The sequence below is a fragment of the Clupea harengus genome, chromosome 9, assembly GCF_900700415.2.
Source record: "Clupea harengus chromosome 9, Ch_v2.0.2, whole genome shotgun sequence".
Classification (NCBI taxonomy): Eukaryota; Metazoa; Chordata; class Actinopteri; order Clupeiformes; family Clupeidae; genus Clupea; species Clupea harengus.
In genome coordinates this window covers 27852631-27862938 of record NC_045160.1, presented here as the reverse complement: position 1 = coordinate 27862938, position 10308 = coordinate 27852631, and the positions used below count along the sequence as shown (strand labels likewise).

At 41.3% G+C, this 10308-nt stretch overlaps 2 protein-coding genes across 2 annotated transcripts in view; both read right to left on the bottom strand.

The window, feature by feature from the left end:
- Window positions 1-3561: 3561 nt before the first annotated feature.
- On the bottom strand, window positions 3562-5359 carry LOC116221891 (ribonuclease inhibitor-like). The gene is made up of 4 exons (XM_031574046.1): window positions 5187-5359; window positions 4541-4714; window positions 4089-4262; window positions 3562-3733 (listed from the first exon to the last, which is right to left on the bottom strand). Exons 1-4 carry the CDS (start codon window positions 5234-5236, stop codon window positions 3694-3696), a joined length of 438 nt encoding a protein of 145 aa, XP_031429906.1. The 5' UTR covers window positions 5237-5359; the 3' UTR covers window positions 3562-3693.
- A 1336-nt stretch (window positions 5360-6695) lies between these two features.
- Window positions 6696-10308, bottom strand: part of LOC116221880 (protein NLRC3-like) — a 6554-nt gene continuing 2941 nt past the window's right edge. Inside the window, exon 5 of the mRNA XM_031574013.2 lies at window positions 6696-8676. Coding sequence (XP_031429873.1) covers window positions 6885-8676 — 1792 coding nt within the window. The 3' untranslated portion in view covers window positions 6696-6884. The remainder of the gene's footprint in view (window positions 8677-10308) is intronic.

The window sequence follows — 10308 nt, the reverse complement described above, 5'->3', positions numbered from 1 at the left end:
GGAATCGCACGGTTTGGAAGGATTGATCCATGACTTATTAACTTTTGTGACTGGAGACTAACTTTTTCATGGTTCTCTCTTACGCCTCTTTTCTGCCTCTTTCCACAGCATGGAGAAGGCTGGGCAATCTCGACCGATCAGGACGGGGGCAGGGAGGGACTTGATTACACCCACTTCAACATTGAATGTGCTTTTGGTAGTTTTCAGCCTCACCCTGGCAGTTGGATATTCACGAGTGTCCCCATGTACACACACGACCGGAACGTGTTCACTTTGAGCAAGAGGTGATGCTTCCAGCACGGACTCCTGCACTAGTGTTCGGGCACTTCTCGAATCGAGCAAGGCTTCTACAACACATTGATTTACTGTTACGGGGCAGGTCGGTCTGCAGTCCACACTTTCCCCAAAGAGAGCAGCAAAGTTGGCTTGCACACTGCTGAAGGATGCAGCTGTGGGCATTTGTTCGTCCAGCTTGTCACACTGCCACGAGATATGGCCTATTTGGCCACAGCGAAAGCCCTGACGAGGTTTTTGGTTTGAGGATCCCCGTTGCTGTTGAAACGGATTAAGCACTCTTCTCTGACAACTAGCAGGGGAGCTACCCTGTTGAGCAACTCCTGGGCGAATTCCACTATGTTTAACAGGAGCCGGAGCTGTTGGTTCTTTCCAGGTGAGACGAAGCATATCCATGGATGCCTGATACTGTTCTACGGCTCCTACTAACTGCATGGTTGTTGTTAGCTCCTGCAGGCTAATAACCTTTTTAGCCTCAAACGGCAGGGCTTTTAGATATCGGTCCATGAGAAGGATCTCTACAATGGCTGCTGGGCTGTTTTTTTCAGGGTCCAGCCACCTGTTTGTTACTCGCGTCAACTCATGCATTTGTGAACGTGGTGCTGCCCCTGTTTGAAATGTCCACTCATGGAACCGTTGAGCCAAACTAAATTTGGTAAGGCCCTGGCGGCTCAGTATCTCTTCTGTCATTAATTTGTCATGTCCTGCCCAACACTCGATTCTACATCCCGGAAGGCTTTAATAGCCTCACCTGAAAGAAAAGGAGCCACAAGTCCTACCCATTGTGTCTTCGCCCAACCCTCTCGAGCGGCTGTGGCCTTGAAGGCATGGAGGTAAGCTTCTACATCATCCGTCACTCCCAACTTAGAAATGAAATGGCTTGCCTGGGTGATGACCTTGTTTGTTGAAGCTCCTGCTCTTTGAGTTGATTCGCCCTTACTTGTTGTTGCAGCAAAGCCGTATTCATTTCCTGTTGAGCCCTCTGACCCTTCACCAGCATCTGCAACAATTGCTCCATTTTGCTTTGGGGATCAGCTGTGTGAAGTCCTGAGAAAAGTTCCACCAAGTCGTCGGTTCCTTCTCTTCTGCTCATTCGCACCTACACCCAACTGCCCGCATTCTCCACCACATGTGGTATCATGAGAGGTTTTACAAATAAGCGGGGTGTAGGGCAGTGTGTCACAACAGGACAGAGCAGGCAAAGGTGCTTTCAAACGAAGAATCTGGTTTATTCACTAACAAAAAGTCTTTCAGGAAGCAAAACACTTCAAAGGCAAAACATAGGTGTCATGTCCGGCAAAGGAAATTAGTTTGTGTATTATATCCTATTGTGTATACACTGTGGGCGTGGAAAGTGAAAAAAGGGTCAGATGCCAAATGATCCATCACTCCATCACTCCATCACTCAACAGCTACAAGGCCTCCAAAATACAGAAATACACCCATACAGAGTCAAAATAGTGATCAACATGAAACACATAACTAAATAGGGCACTTTGAGAAGTGGACCCAAATCGGGAAAACAAAATAGGAAGCATAAGTATATAAGTTATTCTTTTTAATACTATATCTACTACTAATAATAATAATAATGATCCGTTTTACTGTCTGATCATTTGCAAAGAATGCTACCAGTGAGTACATTCAAATTCCTTCACATGCTGGTAGTCTACATGATGGCCAACTTGTTAATTATTAGTGCAGCACAAATATGTGAACTTGACCAGAATTTAAGAACGCTAAATTGCAGTTGTAAATAGGCCAGAGTTTTCTTAAGGGCTGAATTTGTGAGAAATCATCGGTGATTTGCGTTCACATCAACTCTACAGACATCCTCGGATTGAAATAATTATAATAATAATTTTGCTTGGATTCCGTCGATTCTGACTGCACACGTCACTACGGTCGGGTGCCCTTAAAAGGAGCTGGCGGGGCGTGTATGTATGCAAATCCAGGTGCACGAGAACGCGCATACTATTTAAGAATCCTCATTGGGGGAGCACAGCTGAGAACACTTCATAAGAACCCATTTCAAGGCATTCATGAATCCAGCAGAGATCTTTTCTTACGTTGGTCTTTCGAAGTTCAGAAGAAGATTAAAGAAGACACTTAAGAAAAAGTTTTAGAATGAGGCCCATTGTTTCTAGTATGCACACTATTGTCTCCTATAGCCAAGCGTACTTGTTTTTATCTTGATATTTCCTGAGCCATGCAACAGCTCTCAGTTTTTATTAATGTTTTTTTTTCTTTTTATTACGTCAAACTATAAACAGAAATATATTTAGTCAAGACAGAAATGCTAGGTCATTCAGGGTGCCGAACGTTGTAACAGCAACAAAGACTTTTACTCTAGAGTGCATTATACCGTATACCAAAACAGTTTTTCATAGTTTTCACTATGGAAACACATCAAACACAACACTTTACAGTAGACTATGTCAGGAGTATAAAAAAATAACCCTTTGTACATGATACATAAACAGAGACTGTATGACCGATCAGCCTCCTACTGAGATTTGTCACAGCAACTCACATCATCACAGCCAGTGTCCTCCTTTGGAAATAGTAGAGATGTCTTGTATTTTGAAGGGCACACACAAGTGGTCAGTGTCTGTTTCTTGTGTCTATGTGAACTATGTGTGTAATCCTTTGGTGTCGGGTGTCATGTTTATGTTTCAGACACCATATGACGTGTGAAGATGTGTGTAAGCAGTTTTTAAAAGAACTGTATAAAAAGAATAGACCCTAACAATACCCCTCATGATTTTTAGATTAATAAGAAATGCACAAGGTTATTAAAACTGAAAAAAAACAATCCAGCAAGTGCGAGTCAAGCACAGACATTGTGGCTGAGAAAATCTTAAATCTTAGACGTTTGACTACTGATCTAAGGATGTTATGCAATTACTCAGAAAATAGATGGACTAAATATGTGTGTGGCCGATTACAGCATGAGAAACTACACATGAAACAGATGGATTAAATATGTGTGTCGCTGATTACAGCATGAGAAACTTCCCCAACTTCTAAATCCACATGTGTAGCGCTGGTCATGTGTGGCTCCACAAGACTAGTATCCACCAGACTACTTATCTTCTGTGTGGTGGGACACGCAGTCTCAGTGACCAATCGGGAGAGGTGTTGGTGGGACACGCAGTCTCAGTGACCAATGGGGAGAGGTGGTGGTGGGGCATGCAGTCTCAGTGACCAATGGGGAGAGGTGGTGGTGGGGCATGCAGTCACAGTGACCAATGATTGTCTCCTTCACTCTCTCAGGGCGGGGAGGAATCAGGAAGGGTCCAATGTCAGGGAGAGAGCGCAGTGCAGTGATGAAACGGTCCGTAGATAAGTCCACTCCCCCGGACCACAGAGAGGTGGCCCGAGGCTCCTGGCTGCTTGTCACTGCTGGTCCCAGGTCCATGTTTTCTGAGGTTTCGTTCTAGATGAAGCCGATATGAACACACACGTTTGTAATGTGCTAGGTATATTTTCCAAAAGCATTGTTATGGAACGGCCATCAATAAAAGATAGAGACTTTTGTTTTTAACATCGTCTCTTTTAGTTACCTGGTTCATTGCAAAAAGCTGCTTCAATCTAACAATTGAAGAATCTAAACCAGATCATATATCCACTGAAGACATTTTGTACCATTGTGTAATAAAGTTTGTATCTCCGATCTGTCACACTTACAGAAAGACTTATATCTCCTGGTGGCGTTTTTTGAACGACTTCAATACATTTACTGAAACTGCCATGGTGCACAGTGTGGGACTCTTTGTCCTTGACATACTCACGTTACTCTCTGCAGCCGGTAGCTGGGATCCTTCAGGAGCGCTTCCAGAAGCTTCTCTCCGGACTGGCCCACTGTATTGCAGCTCAGGTGGAGCTCCCTCAGGTGAGAGTGGGTGGACCTCAGTGCCAAAGCCAGTGAAGCGCAGCTCTCGTCAGTGAGACCGCAGTTATGGAGTCTGCAAAACAAATGCAGGAGTTAACAACACAAACACTGTTTCAGCTATTTAAGATGAAAATATGCATTCTATTATTTTATTACTTTGCAGTGTACTACAATGATTTGTGTACTTCTATGTATGTATGTACCGTGTCGTGCCGTGTTTATAACCCAGTTAGCTCTGTTAGCTTAAGGAAATGTGAGATAATATCCAAGTTTATAACCCAGTTATCTCTAAAAGGCTTAAGGAGGTGTGTTGTTCCCTGAAGCCAGAAGAATACGTTTTAAAATGTATACCTTAACACCTCCAGTTTGCAGTGTGTGCTGTTGAGGCCGGTTGTGAGGAGCTTCACTCCTGCGTCTAGAATCCTGTTTCCGCTCAGGTTCAGTTCTCTCAGGGAGGAGGCGCTGCTGGAGAGTACTGAGGCCAGAATGGCACAGCTCCTCTTTGTGAGGGAACAGTTATTCAGCCTGGGGAAAATAAGATAAAACATTGTAGGAGTTATATTTTGTACACAGTTTAAATAGATGCTGGTGTTTTTACAGTATTTGCTGGCTATAAGCAGATTTATATACAACAAACTTCACCAAACTTTACAATTATTACACTTCCAAATTCATTTTGGTGGTATATGGTTATGTAATATAACTAGTCATCTAGTTAGTAACTACTATTAATTAAAAAACTAGCTATATAACATAACCACATACCATCAAACTGAATGTTGAGGATGTTAGAAAATCTAATAATATACAAGAGCACAGCTTAAAAATAGTGTAAATTTATATAGTGTTGCTTGGGATTTGTTGTAATCAGTCGGCTATGTTGTAATACTTAAGTTTGGTGTTAGTTAGTTTCTAACTTATATGTCACATCTGCTGAATGCACGTAACACGTAAATACACATAAATATATGGTCATTTAAAAATATATTCTGTGTACTTGAGATGCTCCAGTTTGCACTTTGGGTTTGCCAGTCCATTCGACAGCATCTCCACCCCATAGTCTTCTATCTTGTTGCCACTGAGGTCCAGTTTTATTATGAGTGACGAGCTTTGGGTCAGAACTGAGCCCAGCAGCTTACAGCTCGTAGGAGTGATGGAGCACCACCCAAGCCTGGCCAAAAAAACAGAAACTCAATGCATAAAAAGTGAATACACCTGTGATCACTGGCACACAAGTTAGAAAAACCTGTGATGAGTGAAACCAAATTGAGTGCACCTGTGAACCTGGGAACAGCAGCACTTTCTCGGTTTTGAACCTATCTACATGTCTGCATCATGACCAAAAACAGGGAGTATCCTGGCAAGGTATTTAAACACCACAGTGGTGAAGCTTTATAAACGTACGATGTGATGCCACAAACACAAGAGTTAGACACAAAACATCATGGACACATCTCTTGTACTTTTACTTTGAATTGTGCATATATTAAATTGCTTTGTAGGGTTATAGTTACTAGTTATAAAGTATACAACAGAAATGAGTACACCTCTATGTAATGTCCCTTAATTGTCTAATGATTCAAAATTGTATCACCTATCAAGTATTGTATTATTTCTAAATCAAATCAAAATACATTTTAGAAAGACTATATTGAACATTCAGGCCTCAAAGTAGAAACTCAATGCATAACAAGTGAATAGACCTGTGATCACTGGCTCACAAGTTAGATAACCTGCCATTTTCAACTAGCCTAATTGCATGAACATGGTTATAAAATGGCCTGGGAACACCAGAACTTTCTCAATTTTGGACCTATGGTCTGTGTCTATCTGCATCATGGGTCCACCTGTGTATCTATGGTCTGTGTCTATCTGCATCATGGGTCCACACGTGTATCTATGGTCTGTGTCTATCTGCATCATGGCTCCACATGTGTATCTATGGTCTGTGTCTATCTGCATCATGGGTCCACACGTGTATCTATGGTCTGTGTCTATCTGCATCATGGGTCCACATGTGTATCTATGGGCTGCTGTGTCTATCTGCATCATGGCTCCACACGTGTATCTATGGTCTGCTGTGTCTATCTGCATCATGGCTCCACATGTGTATCTATGGTCTGTGTCTATCTGCATCATGGCTCCACACGTGTATCTATGGTCTGTGTCTATCTGCATCATGGGTCCACACGTGTATCTATGGTCTGAGTCTATAAATGGAAAATAAATGTGTGCAACACTGGTATCCTCCATGACAAGGAGGATTGAACAACAAAAACACGTTTTGTCATGCAAAAATAAAAGGCTACAATGATACAAATTTGAAATATAAAATATTTGAATCTCAGTAACGAAAAGTGTACAGTCTTTTGTTTTCATTGAGTTTCTACTGTGGGGACTTTATTTTTTATACAGTTCATCTAAACTATTAGTCTGGAAATGTACATATAGGAGCAAATACACTGTTCAACGTAGAAGTAATGAAATTACTATAAGGTGATCAAACGTTCAACATAATTTGATGTTTAAATTATATTGCACGCGGATGTACTCATTTATGTTGTATTATGCAAAATAGTTAGCACGAAGCATAAAGCTGAGTTGATGCAAGATGGTTCATGAACTTATTCTCAGAGGATAAAGGAAACATAATTTATTACAGACATTCTCATAGAGATACAAGATGCTGTTTCTCTTACCTGGCATGTCTAGAAGCTTTGATAACTGGAAGCATGTTCTTGACACATTCATCTGTTTTCATTATTTGATTTGGATAAAACTCATACTTTCCTTCTTCTGCAGTCAGCAACAGATACAGAAGTGAGGCGCACTGACTGGACGAGGGAATGGTATTGTTAGGCCAGGGAAGAGCACCGGAGACCAAGCATCTCTGCATGTCCTCCACCATAGACGTGTCGTTCAGTTCGTTCAGACAGTGAAAAAGGTTAAGCACCCTGTTAAACTCTGAGCCATCTTCGATATTTTTCTTGATGTACTCCACGGTCTCTTCTGTGTTCAGTAAGATACTCCCTGTCTTTTTCAAAAGGCTGTTTAGGAGGTTTTGAGTGGACTCCAGTGAGAGGCCCAGAAGGAAGCGGAGGAAAAGGTCCAGGTGTCCGTTCGCACTCTGTAAGGCCAGATCCACTACAGTCTTGTGTAGGTCATGAAGTGTTGCAGCTCTGAATAGAGCAGAGAGCTGAGAGGTTTGCTGTTGGTCAGGCATGTTTTTCTCTCTTTTGCTGAAGCACAGGAATACATATAAAGCTGCAAGAAACTCCTGAATGCTCAGATGCACAAAGCTGAACACCTTCCCCTGGTACAGCCCAGCCTCCTCTCTGAAGATCTGAGTACACACTCCTGAGTACACTGATGCTTCTGTGATATTAATTCCACACTCTCTCAAGTCTTCCTCATAGAAGATCAGATTGTCCTTCTCCAGCTGTTGGAAAGCCAGTTTCCCCAGTTTGAAAATAATTCCTTCATCTCTCTCTTTTTGCTCTGTGTACTTAACCTTCTTCATACTTGTCTGAATGATCAGGAAGTGTGTGTACATTTGAGTAAGACTTCTGGGGATCTCTCCAGTATATGTTTCAGTTAGCATTGTTTCTAAAACAGTGGCTAAAATCCAGCATAAGACTGGAATGTGGCACATGATGTAGAGGCTCCTGGATGACTTCAGGTACGACACGGCTCTTCTGGCCAGGTTCTCATCACTGATTCTCTTCCTGAAGTACTCCTCTTTCTGTGGGTCACTGAAACCTCGTACTTCTGTCACCAGGCCTACACACTTAGGTGGGATCTTATCAGCTGCTGCTGGTCGGGTGGTGATCCAGAGGAGAGCAAAGGGAAGCAGATTCCCCTTGATGAGGTTTGTCAGTAGCACGTCCACTGAGGCTGGATCATCCACCTTGAAAACAGGCTTGCTGTTGTGAAAGTCCAGAAGAAGTCGGCACTCATCCAGGCCATCAAAGATGAACACAACTTTGTGCTCTTCGGGATTGAAGAGTGGCATGTCTTTCAGTTCTGTGAACAAATGCTGAAGGAGTTGGACTAGACTGAGATGTTCCTCCTTGATTAAATTCAGCTCCCTGAAAGGTAGCGGAAATATGAAGTGGACATCCTGATTGGCTTTTCCTTCAGCCCAGTCAAGAACGAACTTCTGCACAGAGACTGTTTTTCCAATTCCAGCCACTCCCTTTGTCAGCACTGTTCTGATGGGTTTGTCTTGTCCAGGTAAGGGTCTAAAGATCTCGTTACACTTGATGGCCTCGTCTTCTGCTTGCGTTCTTCTGGATGCTGTCTCTATTTGTCTGACCTCGTGTTCTTTGTTGACCTCCCCCTCCTCTCCCTCTGTGATGTAGAGGTCAGTGTAGATCTCATTGAGAAGTCTGACGGGTCCGTGCTCTGCTGTTCCCTCAAATAGACACTGAAACTTCTTCCTTAGGTGGGATTTAATTGTCGTCTGAACAGCCTCAGCAATCGATTGTCTGTAGAAGTCACAAAAAGTGAATTCCTTTAATAGAATTCTTGTATATTTTGTATGAAACCTGCTCAGCTGAGGCTAGCATTGACAGGCTACGTTGCTATCTTACACATATTACATATTTTCAGTGGTGGAATACTTAAGTACATTTTTACGTATCTGTACTTTACTTAAGTAAAAATAATAGTGCATTCTTTTTACTTTTACTCCATTACATTTTGCAGCTATTATCTATACTTTTACTCCGCTACATTTCTACAATATGTGTTGTTACTCGTTACATTTTATGAACACAGTTTCGCCAAAATGTTGCCTACACAAAACTATGGATTGCGTTGCTGTTTTGGAAGTTTAAACCAATCAGGTGGCTCTATCAACTCCAATGATAGCAGAGTATGCGTTTGGCAGTAGCACTAGCGGTAGCCTTGCCTGTTATACCTGAACATTCAACAGACAGCCTGACTAACTGCCTATTCAACATGGATCCAGAGTCAGCCTCAACTGAGCCCTCTGATATGAGCCCTATTTAAAAGATATGTTCGAGTTCAAAGGCCCCAAGAATGACTCCTGGAGGTTTCAATGCGGTTCCTGTCTCCCTAAAAAAAAGATAGTTGCTAGCATTCAAGAATTCGCCTTCAAATTTAAAGTAGCATATCGAGGTAAGCAGAGTGATTGCTAAGCTAAGTTAATGTCCCTGACTTTTGAATATTGATATATGTATTTAATTCGGTTACTGACACGATATTTGTTATCTAGCGAAATGCATGTTGACATACAGCAATAGCATCAAAATAACATGATTGTATCTTCATTATATATTTAACGTAGTGGTAAAATAAAGCTGGTAGGTTAGCTATGTCAACCTAGCGTGCCTTGTTCTGTCCAGTTTTACAATTACATTTGTTTTTCATGTTCCATGTTTCCCTTTTTTACACGTTTGCAATTAAATAAAAGGTTTAAAGATATAACATGTTGTCTTTATTGGTTTGGCTTAATGGTATTAACTTTGCAAATAATCCCTGGTAGATAACTTGTCATCCGCAGAATTGTTAGATAGAGTGTGAACAGTATTACAGACGGTAGGCACAATAACTACACAAACCTTTCCAATAAACAAATGTTGTTGCTTATAATTATTAATAGTAGTGACATCTGTAGAGGCATTTATTACCAGTAGCTATTTCTTTATCAAAATGGCATAGCCTAGACATTGAGAGACAACCCATTGCGTGAGTACTTTTACTTTTAATACTTAAAGTAAATTTAAAAGTAAGTACTTTTTACTTTTACTTAAGTAGGATTGTTGATGTAGTACTTTACTTTTATTTTCCTGGGTACTTGTACTTTTACTTAAGTACTAAACTTCAGTACTTCCTCCACCACTGCACACTTTAAAGGGCCTGCAATGCCTGCGATGAGACCATAACAGATGACTCAGAACGTGAACTCACCTTTTTAAACATCATCTGTGTAATTAGTTATTTTATCATAAATATAATCATAGTCGTAATATTATTATTACTATTATTAATTGTTATACATTTAAGTGTGTATATTAAATGTATAGATTTGGAGTAATCTGGATGCTTTGGACAAAAGCATCTGCTAAATACCTTAACCATAGCCACAACCATAG